We start from the raw sequence: 20,368 nt of genomic DNA on the forward strand, positions 1-20,368 counted from the left end.
CGGCCCGTCTGGCACCAACAACCTTGCTACACTCAAAATTGCTTAAATCACCTTTCTTTCCCATTCTGACATTCAGTTTGGAGTTCAGGAGATTGTCTTGACCAGGACCACACCCCTAAATGCATTGAAGCAACTGCCATGTGATTGGTTGATTAGATAATTGCATTAATGAGAAATTGAATAGGTGTTCCTAATAATCCTTTAGGTGAGTGTATATGCAAACGTTGGTCAAATAATAAAGCTAAAGGCCAGAGGTAAAACTTAAACCAGAGGTAGAACTGGAGAACAGGACCTGTTCCTGCTGCAAAAACTGCCATTTGTGTGTATCTCATCCTCTCACAGTACAATGTGATTCTAACTAACACTTTTTAGTTAACTTACTTAAAGGGATTGTTCGCCCAAAAATGATATTGAACCCATGATTTACTCACCCTCAAGCCGTTCGAAATGCATATGTCAATCATTTTTCAGACAAACACATTTTCAGTTATTTTAGAAAATGTATTCGATCTTTCAGTGGTTATAATGTGAAGTAATGGGGTCCACTCCTTCAAGTCCCAAAAATGTGCATGCATCCTTCACAAAAGTAATCCATCCGGCTCCAGGGGGATAAACGAAGGCCTTCTGAAGGTTTTGTCGTAAAAATATACATATTTCAAACTTTATAAATATAAAATATCTGCCTTCCGGTAGCGGTCGACGCGCGTTCACGGAGATGGATGCTGGCGAATGACGTAGGACGTAGCGTAGGAAGCGTCGTGACGTAGAACGAACGTGACAGCGCAGCCAGAGAGCAGAGCAAAAAAAACCTCTACGTTCGTTCAATGTCACGACGCTTCCTGCGCTACGTCCTACGTCATACGTCAGCATCCATCTCCGTGAACGCGCGTCGACCGCTACCGGAAGGCAGATATTTTTGTTTATAAAGTTTGAAATATGTATATTTTTACGACAAAACCGCACGGATTACCCTCAGAAGGCCTTCGTTTATCCCCCTGGAGCCGGACGGATTACTTTTGTGAAGGATGCATGCACATGGATTTGGGACTTGAAGGAGTGGACCCCATTACTTGACATTATAACCACTAATCTAAGATCTAAGATCTAAGACATTTTCTAAAATAACTGAAAATGTGTTCGTCTGAAAAATGATTGACATGTGCATCTCGAACGGCTTGAGGGTGAGTAAATCATGGGTTTAAAGGGTCATGAAACCCTAAACCAAAATTTCTGAGATTTTAACAGAGGTATGTGTGTTGAACACCATTGAAGACAGTGTTAGCATCTGTTAGATTTAATGGGGGAAAATGGTTAAATTTTAGTTTTTATATGCTATTTTCGTCTTCCGGGTTTAAAATCTTCATTGTGTAGAGCACTAGTACTTTGATGACTCATCGGTGTCTCATAATTATTAATGAGACTGAGTTTTTTATCCAATGAGAAGACACTTTCTCTTAATTATTCATGACACCACGTGGAACTTTCCAATGACAGACATGTCAAACTATGATATCGCGTAGTAGATGAGAGAGGTAATGATGGGACGCGCGTTTGTTTTTGTGGTGCAAAAGTTCCAGTGCATCTTTCCCCGCGATGCTGGCCGGGGTGGACTCTGACTGCGGGCGGCTGGTTGGCCATCAACCACGGACACATCTAAACTATGTGTGTGTGTAGCAACCATTCAACGGGAGAATGGTGGACTTCGGCCTTGTACACCAATGCAGGTTTCGTCTTGCGAGTGATGCGGTCCCGAGGACTTTTCTATCGCTTCAGAGGTGTGTGTGTGTGTGTGTGTGTCTAAAATGTAACCCTGACCGTTTTACTTGCCTTCTGTTAAATCACTCGTTATTAAAATTTAGATATTTCGATAATACCTCAATTGTATGGAACGTATGCTTAATTTGTGCAAATTTCTGTCACTGTACATCTTTATTATGTGGGTTTAGGGGGCGCGTAGGATATGTAGGCTACTGAACGGTTTTTTTTTAAGCGATTTTTTTATTTATTTTCAAATATATGCATTTATAGTGTGTATAAACAAATATATATTTTATAATGACATAATTATACATATACATGTGCATTTATATGTTTTAAATACAATTATAAGGTGTCAGTGTATTTCATTAGACTATAACTTTGCCAGCTATAAAAAAATCTAGCATTTCCTCACGTTTTACCACTGAGTTTAAGTGACAGTCGATGACAGTTTCCCCCCTCTCCCCTGCCGTTCCATACCACACCCTCTCCTCTCCCTTCTTCTCACAGCCACCACGCCCAATTAAGTTGCATTTTTCAAAAAGATTGTGAGCTAGACTTGAGCTGAAAGAGGGGGGTGTCGTGACCCTTTAATATCATTTTTGGGCGAACTATCCCTTTAATGTCTTAACTTAATTGTAAAAATCTAGAAATCTGCACTATTCACATACAATGTTTTGTTTACTAAGAAAACCCAAGTTAAGATGAATTGATTGGTTTGAGTGTGGTTTTTGAGGTGGGGAAAATCTTAATGGACTTTTCACTAATTTCCTCCACTTCTGCAGTTATTTTTCTCTGTTTGCATTCACTCATTTCCCAAAGTCATCTTGAATGTTGAAATTTTAATACAACTGAAAAATTTGAGAGAACATCACACAAGCTTAAATTGATGTTGATTTTCCTAAAATGTTTTTAGTCACCATTATGGAGATGATTTGGTTGGGCACTTGGAACTTAATTTATACTATTGTAATTCTCTTCCCATTGATGCAGTGATTGCAACAAGAAATCAGTTATTCGGTTTCAGAGAAAGAGAAGTGTGTATATATATATATATATATATATATATATATATATATATATATATATATATATACACTGCTCAAAAAAATTAAAGGAACACTTTGAAAACACATCAGATCTCAATGGGGAAAAATATCATGCTGGATATCTATACTAATATGAACTGGGTAATGTGTTATGAACAAAAGGATGCCACATCGTTTGATGGAAATGAAAATAATCAACCTACAGAGGATTGAATTCAAAGACACCCCGGAAATCTAAGTGAAAAAATGATGCAGCAGGCTTGTCAATTTTGCTGAAATTTTATTGCAGCAACTCAAAATGGTTCTCAGTAGTTTGTATGGCCCCCACGTGCTTGTATGCATGCCTGACAACGTCGGGACATGCTCCTACTGAGACGACGGATCGTGTCCTGGGGTATTTCCTCCCAGATCTGGACCAGCGCATCACTGAGCTCCTGGACAGTCTGAGGTGCAACCAGGTGATGTCAGATGGACCGAAACACAATGTCCCAGAGGTGTTCTATTGGATGTAGGTCAGGTGAGCGTGGTGGCCCTTCAATGGTATCATTCCTTCATCCTCCAGGAACTGCCTGCATGCTCTCGCCACATGAGGCCGGGCATTGTTGTGCACCAGGAGGAACCCAGGACCCACTGCACCAGCATAGGGTCTGACAATGGATCCAAGGATTTCATCCCGATACCTAATGGCAGTCAGGGTGCCATTGTCTAGCCTGCAGAGGTCTGTGCGTCCCTCCATGGATATGCCTCCCCAGACCCTCACTGACCCACCACCAAACCGGTCATGCTGAACGATGTTACAGGCAGCATAACATTCTCCACGGCTTCTCCAGACCCTTTCCTGTCTGTCACGTGCTCAGGGTGAACCTGCTCTCATTTGTGAAAACCACAGGGCACCAGTGGCGGACCTGCCAATTCTGGTGTTCAATGGGAAATGCCAATCGAGCTCCCTGGTGCTGGGCAGTGAGCACAGGGCCCACTAGAAGACGTCGGGCCCTCAGGCCACCCTCATGAAGTCTGTTTCTGATTGTTTGGTCAGAGACATTCACACCAGTGGCCTGCTGGAGGTCATTTTGTAGGGTTCTGGCAGTGCTCATCATGTTCCTCCTCGCACAAAGGAGCAGATACCGGTCCTGCTGATGGGTTAAGGACCTTCTACGGCCCTGTCCAGCTCTCCTAGAGTAGCTGTCTGTCTTCCTGGAATCTCCTCCATGCTCTTGAGACTGTGCTGGGAGACACAGTAAACCTTCTGGCAATGGCACGTATTGATGAGCCATCCTGAAGGAGCTGGACTGCCTGCGCAACCTCTGTAGGGTCCAGGTATCGCCTCATGCTACCAGTAGTGACACTGACCCTAGCCAAATGCAAAACTGGTGAAAAACAATCTGAAAAGATGAGTAGGGAAAAAATGTCAGTGGCCTCCACCTGTAAAACCATTCCTGTTTTGGGGGTTGTCTCACTGTTGCCCATCTAGTGCACCTGCTGTTAATTTCATTAACACTAAAGCAGCTGAAACTGATTACCAACCCCCTCTGTTACTTAACTAACCAGATCAATATCCCAGGAGTTTAACTGACTTGATGCTATTCTCTGATTAAAAAGTGTTCCCTTTATTTTTTTGAGCAGTGTATATATATATATATATATATATCAGTGGGGATTTCTTTAAGACTGCAAGGGAAGCTCGGCTTCCCCTATAATGTCAAAAAAAATAATGGTCAAATATGTACTATTGTGTTAACATTTTATTAACTAAAAATGCGTTAGAACACGTTCTCAAAGACGAGTTCATTCAGAATCAGCTACATAATAGCAGGTCGGCTGACTCGATTTCCTTCTCATACATTCCCGTAGCGTCACAGTGCATTTCCCTGTTGAAGCCCAGCGTCCATTGACTTCAATGGGGCTGCTTTGAACAGTTTTTTTCAGTGCTTCGAAACTAGACGGTCATTGGATAAATGCTGCAATTATGTCCCGCCCACGGACGCTCAGCGTCTCTGGGGGTGAATGGAGGAGTGGGCTGGCCTGGACTCCGGGCTTCTGCGTGATGATTGGAGGGTCTGTCAAAAGGCTGCATCTCCTTTTGATTGACAGCGATTTCATACAATAAAAAGTCGCTGACGCTGAAGCTATTCGAGCTCAGTCCCATCGCGGATTTCTCAACTGTAGTCGAAAGACAAACTGCTGCAACCTATTTCTTGGTATTTGCTTGTCAAAATTGCTTGCCAATTTTCATAATACATTTCACACAATTATACATTTATATCTTTATTATATTATTACTTATTATATTTTTTATATTATTATTAGTAATAATTAAAAAATAATTATTAAAATAATTTAAAAAATATTATTATTATTAGTTTTATTATACTTTATTATATTATTATTTATACCTTTATTATATTATTACATTTATACAATTATACCTAACTCTGCTGGCCATTGAGAGGACACTGGTCAAGTCACTGGAAAAGACGCCTAGTTGGTACGACAAGGGTCACAGAGCATTTTCTTGAAAAGGAACGTAGGGCAGAATTTACGTATAAATAAATGGACAATTTTTATGATCTGGCCGAAAATGAGCTTCCCCTCTTTTAAAGACCAGCAGCCGCCACTGATATATATATATATATATATATATATATATATATATATATATATATATATATATACACACTACTGGTCAAAAGTTTTAGATCAGCAAGATTTTTTTATGTTTAAAGAAGTCTCTTCTGTTCACCAAGACTGCATTTATTTGATAAAAAAAAAAAAAAAAACAGTATTATTGTGAAATATTATGACCATTTAAAATGACTGTTTTCTATTTTAATATATTTTAAAATGTAATTTATTCCTCAGATGAAAGCTGAATTTTCAACATCATTACTCCAGTCTTCTTTGTCACATGATCCTTCAGGAATCATTCTAATATGCTGATTTTATGCTAAAAAAACATTCATTATTATTTTCAATGTTGAAAACAGTTGTGTACAATTTTCTTTCAAAATGCTTTAATGAATATTAAGTTCAAAAGAACAGCATTTATTTAAAATAGAATATTTTCTAACATTATAAATGTCTATACTATAACTTTTGATCAGTTTAACTCATCCTTGATGAATAAAAGTATTTATTTATTTTATTTCTTTCCCCCAAAAATAAAATTAAAATTCTTACTGACCCCAAACTATTGAACGGTAGTGTTTAATGTTACAAAAGCTTTCTATTTCAGATAAATGCTTTCTATTCATCATAGCATCATGAAATAAAAATGTAAAAAACTGTTTTCAACATTGATAATCATAAATGTTTCTTGAGCATCAAATCATCATTAGAATGATTTCTGAAGGATCATGTGACACTGAAGACTGGAGTAATGATGCTGAAAATACAGCTGTGATCACAGGAATAAATTACACTTAACTATATATTCACATAGAAAACAGCCGTTTTAAATTGTAATAATATTTCACAATATGACTGTTTATGTTTGTATTTTTAATCAAATAAATGCAGCATTGATAAGCAGAAGATACTTCTTTTAAAAACATTAAAAATCTTACCGATCTAAAACTTTTGACCGATAGTGTATATATATATATTAGGGGTGGAACGGTACATGTATTCGTATTGAACCGAAACGGTACGGGCGTCACGGTTCGGTACATAAATTTACACGGAGAATACACGGTATAAAAATAAATAAAACTCGCGTGCAAATTAATTAATGTAATGCGGAACTACTGTTAGATACGCGGGTTCTTTAGGGACACCTAATCTGTAGCCACGCCTTAGCTCTGAAGCAGGCTGCGAGGTAAAGATTGCAATTTGCAATTCTGGAATAGGCTATGTTGTATGCGTGTGTGTGTGTGTGTCACGTGTGTGTGTGTGAGAGAGATAAAGAGAGAGAGAGGCGCGATCGCGATCGAAAAGTCTGTGTGTGTGTAAACATAAAAACATACTCCGTCATTTTGTTTTTACAGGACATCATTTAAACTGCAAAGTGTTTAAGTTACTGTTAATTAAAATTTTAAGGAAAACAAATATATTAATCTGAAATGTAGCAAATTAATTTTCAATTCATTCAGGTACAATTACCAAATAACATATCTCAATGTATTTTTGTCTTTTTAGTAATTTAATTAATAAACTAATTATATAAAACTATTGTCAGTGCACTACAAATAAACTGGTTCTATGCCTTTACTTTATTAATAAATCTTATTTAAAAAATACAAGGCTTAAGACATTCATTTTCCTTTGGTGGTACAGCCTGAGACATGCACAAGCTTCTGCATTTTTGTTTTGCTTTTCCCTCCATTGTACCGAACTCGTACCGAACCGTGATGTCTGAACTGAGGTATGAACCGAACCGTGACTTCTGTGTACCGTTCCACCCCTAATATATATATATATATATATATATATATATATATATATATATATATATATATATATATATATATATATATATATATATATATATGAATGAATGAATGAATGAATGAATGAATGATGTATAACATAACTATATTTTGTCAATTAATGATCTTTTATAATTTTGTTGCTAACACTTATGGGCAATTCCACGCAAAACTGTCACATCCATAACGCCAACACAATGCCATGGTATTTAGTTGGCGTTATGGATGTGACAGTTTTGCACGGAATTGCCCTTATGTCCTAAACAAACACCTTGTGAAACTTTTAACTGTTGATATAATCCCTCTATATTTGTGACAATTTTGCAATTGATCATACTTGAGTCACACAGACTTCAACATTCAGCCTGCAAAACACAACAATGGTAACAATTATATTTTATAATAAGTAAATTATCAAGTACTCTCTACAGTTCTTTTTTAGTTAATAGAACTCTTGTGTAAGTGAACTATACTAACTAAGCATTTGTCAGTACCACATACTATTCCTATTTCACTTGTTTTTTTTAAGGCAATCGGTTTGCGTGCTTTTTTTTAGCAAGTCCAACTAATTAGATTTTACAGTGTAGGGCCTACCATGTAATTGGTTTGTCATATACGTTCCTGTTGACAATCTCAATCACTCAGATCGCCTGTAAGAGAAGCCTCAACACTGAAATTTGTTAAGAACAGGCTAAGAAGTTCAGTGTCTCAGGAGCATTTAAAGGCATTCATGTTAGGGGGGATGTTATTGTATGTACAATAACATTACGATGTCCAGCAATCGATTTAAATGGTGCATGGGTTTAATTTGTCTTTTAATGAGGTTATATGTTGGCATGGGTAAATCCGTTATAAAAACGTGTATATTGAAATGGTCCAGTGGTAGAACTTTTGCCAAGCGTGTCAGAGGTTCTGGGTTCTAATCCACATTCGTATAGTTTTTTTTTTTCGTTTTTTTTTCTCATTAAAACCGATTATGTTTATCAGTGGTTGTATATCAGGCAAGCATACGTTTGTATGCATTTTGTTTTGTAATTTCACCGGAACGAATAGAGAATCTCCACAACGGATTGAATCGCGCGTCCGAGTGAAGACAGTAAGACAAGAGAACACAGTATCCGCGCCACTGCTCGCAGCGGCAACGAGCACTTTGATCACTTGATTTCAAAAACAACACATTTCAGCATTAGATCGCCTCTTACAAACGAACTAAATGAATGCTCTGCTAGTTAACTGGAGATGTTTTATTTATTTGTATTGGTACATTCGTGCCGCGAGATGTTTCAAAAGTGGTAGGGACAATATCGACCTTAGCAAAAAGTGGTGGGGACATGTCCCACCCGCAAATTACGCCTATACATATGACCCACTATTGTGCTTCATACCATGTTGACAATATCATATGATACGTGGTTTAGGTTATTTATTGCGACTGTGTGTGTGTGTGTGTGTGTGTGTGTGTGGATGAAAACCCCTGAAATGACCTCTTCATTTTAATGAACCAAAATAAATCAACAGATCACCTGAACGCCTGTTTTTCAGGCAGATGAACCCCGCGGCTTCTGTTACATGGTATCCTTATTCAGCAGCGTCCTTATTCATCAACATGTAACAGTTTCCTCCCTAGAAGCGGCTGATAGTCCTGTAGTCTTCTCTCCTCGGTGACCGCGGGGATATTGTGTGCTGCCTGATCCAGAGTTTCTCGGTTCTCGGAAATCAGTCTCATCCACGAATAACTAAAAATGAATGTTTGCAGTCAATAACCAGTTAGCCGTCTGGTTTCTCGCTTTCAGTCACAAACAATAACGAAAGAAGCTTTTGCTTCATGCGCTTAGAAGCAGGATATGAAGGAGATATATCTTGAATAAAACTCTTAAACAGCGAATGAACATACTCAAACAAAATTAACCCTTCACGTACGATCAACAATCGTCTCTTCCGTGTAATGGTGTCTTACACCCTTTGTTTTCTTCTTTTGAAGAAAAAAGGTGGGGGGGTGGGGTCGCAGTTTTGGAAGCAAGTTTATTTAATACTTTGTGCTCGCAGATCATTGAAGCAGAGTCTTTGATTTAAAATGGTCACTGAAGCAAAGTTTTTATTACTTAATGCTCACTGCTTACTTTGCCTAAACGCATTTTTTTTTTTTTTTTTTACAAGAACAATGCAAATGGGTAGGCTAAATAAGTAAACGCGGGATGCATGTCTAACTATCTATTTGATCATGCATCAGTCGGAGTGTCTTTAGCTGCTAAGGCATGTGAAAAGCGTTTAGTTAATGGTGAATATTGACTTATTGTGCGTACCGTTCTTGCCCGCTAGCTACAGGGGATACGCGCTGCATTTTGTTTAAAAAATACCTTATATATTGTGTAAGGTCCCGAGGCAGGTGCATTTAACGGTGACGGGTCGAGTGGCAGCTCCCCCTAGCGGTGACGAGTTGAGTGACAGGTCGAGTGGAAGCTCCCCCCGCCACGCAGAGATTTTACCCAGATTCTATTGCTCAATAAAGCTGTGCATACTAGGCTACAGTACTGCAGCAGGCTCAAGACGCAGTAGTCCAGCTTGTTGTAAAATTTAAATAAGACAACATCTCTATTGCAAATGCAAACCCCTCCATCAACGCAACATCATTGACATAGAAACCAATGGAAAACGAAAGAGCTGCATGGACACACAAATCGTATTTGAACAGTTGCGATACACAGTGTGGACATCATTTTCGATCAGATTCCAATCGGATACAAAAATAATCGGATTGTGACTGCCAGTGTGAACGTAGCCATAGTGAACTACTTTACGTCAACATTTTAGCCATAGTCAAAGCTTCATTTACACATGTGTTGATGAGCTGATGCTGTGCCTCTCAACCACAAACACCTTCTTTCATCAGTTTTTTGCACTCCTTTCTTTAACTTTTGGCAGTTGTATATAGAATATAGTCAAATGTTTTTTTCCCGGTGCGACCTATTAGTACAGACCAAAACACAACCATTTTTCAGCAGCAATAATCAGCCAAATTTGCAAGTCCGTTCAGTTCAGTGGCATTGTTTACGTTCAGTGCTGCCAATGGCCAACTTCCGGATTGATGACGAGTTGTGAAAACCCTCTATTGGTAACAGGAGTGAGCAAGTTTTTGATGCGTACAAACTCCATGAATATGGAGCCAGATCAGTATCAATAATAAGTTACGCAAAAAAACATGATTCACACATGCGTAGACAATTTCACATGCATGAAACAAAATTCACGTGCACAAAAAACAATTCACGTGTGTGAAAAAATATATAAAGTTCCTCAAAATGCTATCTACAATGAAAGAGAGACTATGAGAGAGAGGGACACAGGGATATTAAATGTAAAAATGTAGGGGTGTGGTTAAAATTTTAAACATTCAAAGTTTTTTTGTGCACAGTTGTATATCTACGAATTGTGTTTTGCATTTGTGAAATGTATTTTATGAATATATAATTTTATTTCACGCACGTGAATAGTTTTTTTTTGCACGTGAATTTTGTTTCATGCATGAGAAATTGTCTACGCATGTGTGAATCATGTTTTTTGCAATTATTATTGATAATACACACCTGTTGTCTCATTACCTGGGTGTCATTAACATACCATGTCAGAGCGCCACCCAGTGGACAAATTGCATGAAAATGGCTCCAACAGGTCTAGTACCCAAAACTGTATTAAAAGTATTTTATCAGCCAGATGAAGAGGCAGATGAAGGAAAGAAGAAGAGAACATGGGGAAAAGCAGAAAGCAGGAGACAAAGTGATGGTAAAATGATCAGAGTTTATTGAATAATCTTAGTTGTGTGTGTTTCAATGCTAAGACTTCGTCTCACCAGCACAAATACAAGCAATAGTGGTGTAAATTACTGCTTCACAACATCATCCTGTGACGTTAAACCCTTGAAATGGAGACATGCTCTTATCTCTTACTCATGAAGACAAATAACCACTTGAAACTAAAAGAATTTACAACAATGGAAAAATAATAAAATAACTGATCAATGAATGAATCAATAAAATGGTTCATATATAAATGGTTTAAATTATTATTATAAATGATTTTGATTAAATTGTATAATAAAATGATTAGATAAATGAATTAATGAACATAAAAAAGAAAGAAAATAAAACAACACAAATGTACGGTTGCGAAGAAATCCCTCTGATCCTTCACCTTTAAGAGTAAAATGTGGGAAATAGGAAGAATTAGATGTGTTTTGGTCAATCGGATCACAAGTGACCGACGCTAAATACAGGTGTAAACAGGGTCTAAAATGTTTTGAGCTTGTCCACTTTCGACCACTTCCAGAGGTAGACGCATTCGACCGGATTGCTTTTTTATAGTGTAAACGCTCATGTGGTCGAATGCATTCGAACAGCCACAAAAGAACACCTGCTCTCCGCCTACTGAGCTAATGCGTAAACATTATCAGAAGCGCAATAGTCAGACGGGATTTAAACTTTGTTGGCTGAAGACACAAGTTTGTTTTTTAAGATGAAAAATGTACCAAGCACAATGTTCACTCACCATTCCTGATTTCTAACACACACGTTCGGCGTGATCTTGCGGCTGTCAGAGCAGAAACGAAAGCTGCTGCTCTCTGTATGTTTTCTGTCGTTTTCGGTTGCGTTTATATGTAAATTTGGATGACTTTATTCTGTCCATCAGATCAAAAGATCTGAAAAAGCCCATCCATTTACCTGCCCATAGACCCTCCGCTCGATGAAATCAGGAGAAGTGGTTGAAAGTGGATTGAAGAGACGGATTAAAACACCAGGTGTAAACGGGTATGTGTCTCCTTCGTTTACTTGTGATCTGATTGACCAAAACGTATCTTACTACCAGGTGTAAACAGGGCCTACGTACTTTTTCATGCTGCGTCCTAGCAGAACCTCAATATTTTTTTAATATCTGAAACTTAAACCACAAGTGTACGTGAGCTATATTTCTTTAAAATAAAGACACTAGTTTTAACATTTTGCTATATAACGTATACATTTGTACCGGATATTAGAGGCCAACCGATAAAACCGCTGGAACAATTGGTTATTGACAAAAAGCCATACCGATAGTTTTTCAAGGTTGGGTCCGTTGCTGGAGCACCTGTGAGCTGTCATTATACAGTATGAGAGCGGCCTCTAGAGGCCAAATAAAAATCATCAATAGCTACGTTTACATGGACACAATCGGAATGAAATCAATCCGATTGATGAATCCGAACAAGGTGTTTACATGAATGATAAATAAAGTAATCGGGTTGATGTGCGCGTTTATATGTCACAAGTTTCAAATCGGATCTGATGTTTTGACATGCGCACACTGCACGAATATACAGAGTTTCCCGCTTTTCGCACATAAATATTCTCATCTATTGGTTCTTTATTTGTTTTAAAAAGCAGACGTAATATTAATTCGTCTCTGGTCATAATTTAGAGCATATTAACCGTTTTGCCGTGCTGCTTATTGATCATGCAGGAAAAATGCCCCTACCCGCGGCCAAAACCAGTCGTCTGTTGATGAGAATACAAAACAAGGACTGGTGGGACGTTGTCCTGCTTCACTTCACAGACGCGCGAGTGAAATGAGAATTTTAGAATGACGGGAAACTTATTAATATGACACTTTATTCAACAGGAAGAACAGCTCGTTCCGCGCGTCATTACGCTAGTTAACGTCATTGCACATGCGCAGTCCTTTCAGTTTCGGTTTTCAATCCGATCAAGTGTTTACATGTTCTCTCGATCGGATTACAAAAGGGATAAACCACCCCTTTCAATCCGATCGAAATTTCATTCGGATCGAGCTCAATCGGATCGATTAAGGTGTTTACATGAAGGTTTTTTAGTCCGATTGAGCCGTCAATCCGATTATAAGTGTCCATGTAAACGCAGCTAATGATGCCTTCTGGTGTTTGTTTTGACACTTACTGCTTCAGATTTAAAATGTGTCTTATTTTAATGCTATGGCCTTTGTATAGATATTTAAAGATGGCCATCTTTAAGCATGACTGTTTGGATTTATATGAAATGGTTAAACTTTACAATAAGAGTTTATTTGTAACATTAACAAAGGTTAATAAACGTTTTGTTCATTTGTTGATTTCAACATTTACTAACAAATTTTTACACTTTAAAGTTGTTTCTCTTAACATTAATTTATGCACTATGAACTAACATGGATGATCAAGGTATAATTAATATATTAATTTTGTTATATTGAAAAAGTACAGTACAGCTTCAGTACTGTTTTTAAATTTTTGTAATAAAGTTCAGCACAATTTTATGTCTTGTTTTTTTATTCAAAATCTATTTAGAAAACTATTGGTTGATTAATCGGTTATAGGCCAGTGAGGTCTAACCTAGTTATCGGTAAAATCCACTATCGGTCGACCTCTGGTTCAACATCACACAGAGACACTGAATTAGTATAAAGCACAAATCCTGCATAGAGGGGTTCAGTGAATGTGGTGTTGAATGTGTGTAAGTGTCTGAGTGCGTGTGTGTCAGAGATGCTGTAGAAGGACAGAATGCCGGCCGGTTCGTCCACATACACTCCTACTCTGTTTAAGGGAGGTGATGGGGGAGGTATGTGTGTTCCCATATTATCATGCCAGGCAATCAGTTTCTCCCCAAAGCAGCTCAGAATCCAGGATTTTTCATTGGCTCCGAACCTACAGTCAGTACTTTCTCCTTTCCTGTTGATTCCTTTATATGACACTACCATATCACCCAACCCACTCCATTCAGCCTCCCAGTAACAGCGTCCAGTCAGACGCTCCTTACACAGAACCTGCGGAAGGCCATCAAATCTCTCTGGATGATCAGGATGTGACATCGGTTCTGGATTACATACAAACTTTTTGTTGCCCTCTACAACGGAGAGACGATTGTGTACCGTGTTTGGATCCAATGTGAGATCAAAGAAATCTGCACACAAGAAAACAACATTAATAAGACCCCAAAATATGTTCAAGAATCAGATTGGCCTTGGATTTACTTTTCGGTTAAACATAAATATTTTGACCGCATGCACAGTCAAAACATTTTATATTCGAGACCTTATTCTGTAAATAATGACCTTATTAGACCTTGGTCTATTGTAAAATGGTGTACTGTGAAGAAAAAGTATGTGTGTGTTGACCTACATTTTTGTAGTTCTGCTTTACTCATGGTCTCTCCGATATAATCCATAATCAAAGACATGATCCAAACTGTCAAATGGAAATAAAAGTCTTAAAAACACGAACAAAATACAGTAAATAATCGTTAAATATAATAAATCATATTTTTCTGTTCATCCTTTACTAAACAATTTTTTTGTATTTTATTAAGGGCTTTATTAAAGGTACGAAGGCACCTTTTGTATCCGTAAGATTTTTTCTTCTGCTGCTGTTGCTCTTTAGCAGCCTATAAAGTTACTGTGGGAAAGTTATTAAATTTGGCAAACAGATAGAGGACAGTCTGAACATTAACCACAGCAAATTTGGAGTCTTTCAATCAAAACTAAAAGTGCCACCAATTGTCCAAATTTGCACTTATGCTTGTGCCAATAACTTTTGAACTGTAAGGTTTTTAAGAAAAATTGAATTTTTCGTAAATTTTCAAAAAACTTTTATTGAACTCATCCTACATGGTTGGTCCATTTTTCACCAGCATTGGCTCATATCATAATCAGACCGTGCTGGCAAAAACTTTCGAAATCAAAAGATTTTCAATAGACCAAACCGTTCTTATATAGCGCATCAACAAATTAGACGAAGAGCACACCAAAATGGATGTAAAGCTACAGTATATCTCTGCAATGCTTCAGCATATTCAGACCAAACTTGGTGTGTGTTATGACAACCATGACCTGAGGTTACTTGCACAGTTTATGCACAGCACCACTTACTGGTCAAGAGATATGACATTTTTAAAAACAAACAAAAAAATGATATTGATAGTATTTTATGCAATCTCTTGGCAAAGCTACTGCCTATTGCATTAAAACTTAATTTGTCATTAATCATCACTATGTTCTGATGCTCCCTGCCATGCTTGCTTAGCTCATCACTTTGCTTCTGATGCACTTGGCCCCCCTAATTGCCGCTTACAGATATATTTTATATGGATCATAATAACCCTATATATACCCTAATTTCTTAATTTCAGGCGATACAATATAATTGAACAATATAAAAGCCTCAGGAAAAACTGCCAAGAACGCCCACAATGAATGTCCTGTACCATACAAACTTCTGAAAAATTTATTTGCCAAGTCTTTGAAACCTCCTCCTATAAAACTATACAATATTAAAAAAAAAAAAAAAATGGAACAAATAAATTATGTTAATATTTTATTTGTATTTAGCCTTCATACAAACAAGATATGTGAAATCACCATCAAATAATAATAATAAGAGTCAACTTATTAATATTAATATCTTTAACTTTAAACTATAATCTAACATAGGTTGATTATATTATTCTTATAGACTGAAAAAAATGCTTCAGCCAGGATAAAGAAAATGAAAAGTGCTCAGAGTTGCTACAGGAAAAAAAAAAAAAAAGTGAGCAACAACAAAAACACATGTTGCTGAGGGACATTTTGAGTGTTGATGACCACCTGAATTCATTCCGATGGATGAATCTGAATAGCAGCGTTTCCACTGTCGGCTCAGTGCGAGCCAGGGCTTTAAACAGAAAACTAATCAGAAAGAAATCACTGGAAACAGCGTGATTGCAAAACAAACATGATAAAAGCGACCCTTTGCTGGCATTTTTGTTGTTTACTTGCATATTTAAAACCCAAGCATTGATGTTTTACCACAGGTTTACAATAAAAAGTGATACACTGATCATAATGAATTAATTTATGTCAAAATTGCACATTAGTCACACAGAAATAAATTAAGCTACCGTTAGGTCTATTTCATAAAAGAAAGAGGACACACTTACTTATTCAGTCGAGGCTGTTTCTGTTTATTTGGAAGTTACAGGACATTACAGGCTACATCACATTTAGAAAGAATGATAATTTCTACAAATATGCCACCAAAAATATGACCTGAGGAGCTTTAGCACTCTCTTGACTCCCAGTAGGCTACAGATATTTTTAGTCAGAGAAACAGAGGAAGCTCCCGAAAAAAAGTTGCTTTATTTTATGATAGTCCGGTATAAAGAGACGAGACGTAGGCTACTGACAGATAAAATAAAAACATGCTTGTGATAGCCATTATGATTTGTCTGATTTCTTCAAGCGTTCATATTTACCATGTTTACTATTGTAATGGTTAGCGTGCATATTCTTTTGCATCGGGTATAAATATTTCTACCTTGTACGGTGATCAGAGTCCACATCAGATCACAAACAGAAGGCAATCAAACATGAAAGTGAGTTTTGAGGTAAATTATTTTAAAAGTCTTTAATGCTGATGTTGGCTGACAGAATCATCCGGTGCTGCCATGATGTCTCCCGGCTCAGGTAAACCCCGCCTCTGTTCGAATCATAACCACTCCTCTAGCCCGAGCTGGCCCGCTTTGGAAGGGATTCGACGGGCCAGAAAATCCTGGCCGTTGTGTGCCGTGCTGCTTATATTTATCACACAGTAAAAGTGAAAACGTAAACGTAGCCCATGCCTGTAATGTATTGAAATATCGGAAATGTGTTTAAAAATCATATCACCGTTATTGAAAAAAATTATATCGCGATATATATTGATATTTAATTATTGTCCAGTCCTAATGAAAACTAATGCAATGTACTTACTGCCTCAGATATGGCTGGTCTAATGACAGACACAATGCTTAACTTCTACATTAGCTGGCCAAAAACCTTGTAACTCCATCTGAGCTTGATTTTGGTAGAATGTTAATAATATAATGGCACATGTCTGACCAAATGTAAAGCCACAATACCAACCAATTATTTAAAAACTACAGGGTTTTTAACAGGGTTATTTTTTTTCTGAAAAGTATAGGATTTGGACATACAAGATTTCCATCTGGCAGTGACGATATATAGTTTTAAAATTTTACTATTTTAAAATTACCTCAGCTTCTCCAGTTGGCACTTTGGACTCTTCAGTGGATCAGCTTCACTCCTGAATCTTTCAAGTTGTTGTTATTCGGGTCCAGTTCCTTAAGACAGGAGTCTGATGACTGTAGAGCTGAAGCCACACTTTCACAATACTGATCAGTGAACTTACAGATGGACAATCTGAAATAGAACAGTATATTATTACGTAATTGAGCTTTATCTGAGCACAACACCCTTTGTTATTAATGCTTGACAAAACATTGCGTAATAATTAAGCAAAGCTTTCAGTAAGCAGTGTGACTTTCAGTCAAATGTGTTCATAGTAGTATAGTTCTATGAACTATAGCATAGTAGTGTTCAAAGTAGTAAAAATGTATTGGATATTATTCTAAATTGGGCTAAAATAAATTTCAAAGAATTTTATCTGTTGATTCTTCTTTTATAAAAAAAGGAAAAAAGTCGGCACACCACGGCTCCAAAAATGTGAAAAAATTTGCAAATTGCCATCCGTGTGTGCATCGGCTTGGATTTGTGTGTATTTTGAGACTTTCTTGGCAGCTCTCAATACTCATGTGGGTACATCATACTCTTCAGCCAATCAGATGTCAGTTTATCATTAAACCAATCTTAACCCGCTGAGAGTGCAGGACTCAAGGAGCGCACCTTTTGCCCGATTATTGTCAACATTCACTGCACGATATAACCATAGGCTGTAAAAAAGATGGATGACGTGTCTCAGCTACCTTCCACTGTAGAAAAGTGAAGCCAAAATGTCAGATGACTAGTGCCATCTTGCGCTAATGATGTCATTTGGAGCCAGAGTCTGCCTAGTAGAGAACGTGTGGTGAAAATCAATATTGTTGATTGCTATCTTTTTGGATGTCATGTTATTGTTGTAATTGTTGTATGTTATGTCTATTGTCTAATAAAAAAAAATAAAAAAAATAAAAAAAGAGAACGTGTGGTGGAGCCGTGGTATCAAAGTCCCATCCATACTCCCAAAAAACAATCAACAATAAACTCAATCACAGGCACACACCCCAGAAGTTTTTTAAAGGGTCATGAAACCCTTAACCAAAATTTCTGAGATTTTAACAGAGGTATGTGTGTTGAACACCATTGAAGACAATGTTAGCATCTGTTAGATTTAATAGTAGGGGGAAAATGGTTAAATTTTAGTTTTTATATGCTATTTTCGTCTTCCGGGTTTAAAATCTTCATTGTGTCCACGTCACAGGCTGTGATGTGGCAGAGCACTATAGTACTTTGATGACTCATCGGTGTCTCATAATTATTAATGAGGCTGAGTTTTTTATCCAATGAGAAGACACTTTCTCTTAATTATTATTAGGTAATGATGGGACGCGCGTTTGTTTTCGTGGTGCAAAAGTTCCAGTGCATCTTTCCCCGCGATGCTGCCCGGGATGGACTCTGACTGCGGGCGGCTGGTTGGCCATCAACCACGGACACATCTAAACTATGTGTGTGTGTAGCAACCACTCAACGGGAGAATGGTGGACTTCGGCCTTGTACACCAATGCATGTTTCGTCTTGCGAGTGATGCGGTCCCGAGGACTTTTCTATCGCTTCAGAGGTGTGTGTGTGTGTGTCTAAAATGTAACCCTGACCGTTTAGAAATTTAGATATTTCGATAATACCTCAATTGTATGGAACGTATGCTTAATTTGTGCAAATTTCTATGTCACTGTATACATCTTTATTATGTGGGTTTAGGGGGCGCGTAGATCTAGGATATGTAGGCTACTGAACGGGGTTTTTTTAAGCGATTTTTTATTTTATTTTCAAATATATGCATTTATAGTGTGTATATAAACAAATATATATTTTATAATGACATAATTATACATATACATGTGCATTTATATGTTTTAAATACAATTATAAGGTGTCAGTGTATTTCATTAGACTATAACTTTGCCAGCTATAAAAAAATCTAGCATTTCCTCACGTTTTACCACTGATTTTTAGTGACAGTCGATGACAGTTTCCCCCCTCTCCCCTGCCGTGCCATACCACACCCTCTCCTCTCCCTTCTTCTCACAGCCACCACGCCCAATTAAGTTGCATTTTTCAAAAAGATTGTGAGCTAGACTTGAGCTGAAAGAGGGGGGTGTCGTGACCCTTTAAGCAGCCTCGCTGCTCCAATTTTGATGTCTGCTAATTGTACAATCACAGTTATGGAAAATCAAAAGTTAAAGTTAAAGTTCAGTCTCCTCCCAAAGCTCCCAAATAAGTCTGCTGGTGCCTCTGTGACTATACATCACTCAGAGAAGCTGTCAATCACAGCTGTCAATCATGACGCCACACCTTATTTTTATAGAATCAAATAGCCAACTAAAACCAAACTTATTAGAAAAAACGAACACTTGAACATACATAAGCGTGATAAGAGCTAGGCTGCCTAAAACGACAGAAACCATATTTTATTACCATCTCACTCTTATTTGAACTTGATAAACTGTATCATTAGAAAGCTTCATATTAGAACACTGTTTTATGAGAAAACTCTGTTACAGTGACAGTCATTTCTTAATTTATGTTAGAAGACCAAAATTGGTCGTATTGTGGCATTTTGAATACAATTCATATTCAGTCACGTCTGCTGAGGTTTAAAAGTTCTTCACTAAACTGCATCCATTAAGGGCGTTTCCAAAAGTGTGCATATTTAGATAAATATTTATATAGACTATACTTACACGTTTCATATTTCTTTAGACAGAATCACTTCTATTATTTCTCCACTGATTTACGCGATCTGATGAGTATTAGCGGCTTCCACTGTGCTTCTCTTCCGCGATCGCTGTTATGACTCAGATAAAGATCATTCCCTGCAAGTATTCAGCTCATATCACGTGCTCATGGGACGACTCCTGTCCATGGTCATGTGCACACTAGCCTAACATCTGCAACTTTTACACCGTCCAGACTGCATGCATTCTACTTGTCCCTGACAGCTGCTGAAAAAGGTTTGAATCAACAATGAATCAGTTTTGACTGCTAAATTCTGCATTATGTTCTGCAGTGTGTAGGCTACTTCCGAGGGTTAAAGTCAACGGTTCATTTCTTGATTGCCGTTTTGACAGT

At 37.5% G+C, this 20,368-nt stretch overlaps 2 protein-coding genes across 4 annotated transcripts in view; both read right to left on the minus strand.

Moving 5' to 3' along the window:
• The window catches only part of LOC311084499 (NACHT, LRR and PYD domains-containing protein 3-like), a 59,169-nt gene extending 49,972 nt beyond the window's left edge, over nt 1–9,197 (minus strand). For 2 of the 3 annotated variants that reach the window (XM_084116570.1, XM_084116569.1), the window contains exon 1: nt 8,755–9,197. The gene's annotated coding sequence lies outside the window, so the exon portion shown is untranslated. The remainder of the gene's footprint in view (nt 1–8,754) is intronic. The other variant, XM_084116568.1, reaches the window with a different exon arrangement.
• Nucleotides 9,198–10,084: 887 nt separating this feature from the next.
• Nucleotides 10,085–20,094, minus strand: LOC311084506 (stonustoxin subunit beta-like). The gene is made up of 4 exons (XM_084116596.1): nt 19,981–20,094; nt 17,277–17,443; nt 14,391–14,456; nt 10,085–14,172 (listed from the first exon to the last, which is right to left on the minus strand). The coding sequence occupies exons 3-4, from the start codon at nt 14,446–14,448 to the stop codon at nt 13,625–13,627; spliced, it is 606 nt and encodes a 201-aa protein (XP_083972722.1). The 5' UTR covers nt 14,449–14,456; nt 17,277–17,443; nt 19,981–20,094; the 3' UTR covers nt 10,085–13,624.
• Nucleotides 20,095–20,368: the final 274 nt, after the last annotated feature.

Source organism: Abramis brama, assembly GCF_963993115.1.
Source record: "Abramis brama genome assembly, chromosome: 6".
Taxonomy (NCBI): Eukaryota; Metazoa; Chordata; class Actinopteri; order Cypriniformes; family Leuciscidae; genus Abramis; species Abramis brama.

Excerpts from the sequence above, each read along its gene's own strand:
- LOC311084506 (XM_084116596.1), bottom strand. The coding sequence starts at position 14,448 with ATGTCTTTGATTATGGATTATATCGGAGAGACCATGAGTAAAGCAGAA. Across the intron at positions 14,173-14,390 it reads TAAAGCAGAACTACAAAAAT|ATTTCTTTGATCTCACATTG; the intron begins GTAGGTCAACAC and ends TCTTGTGTGCAG.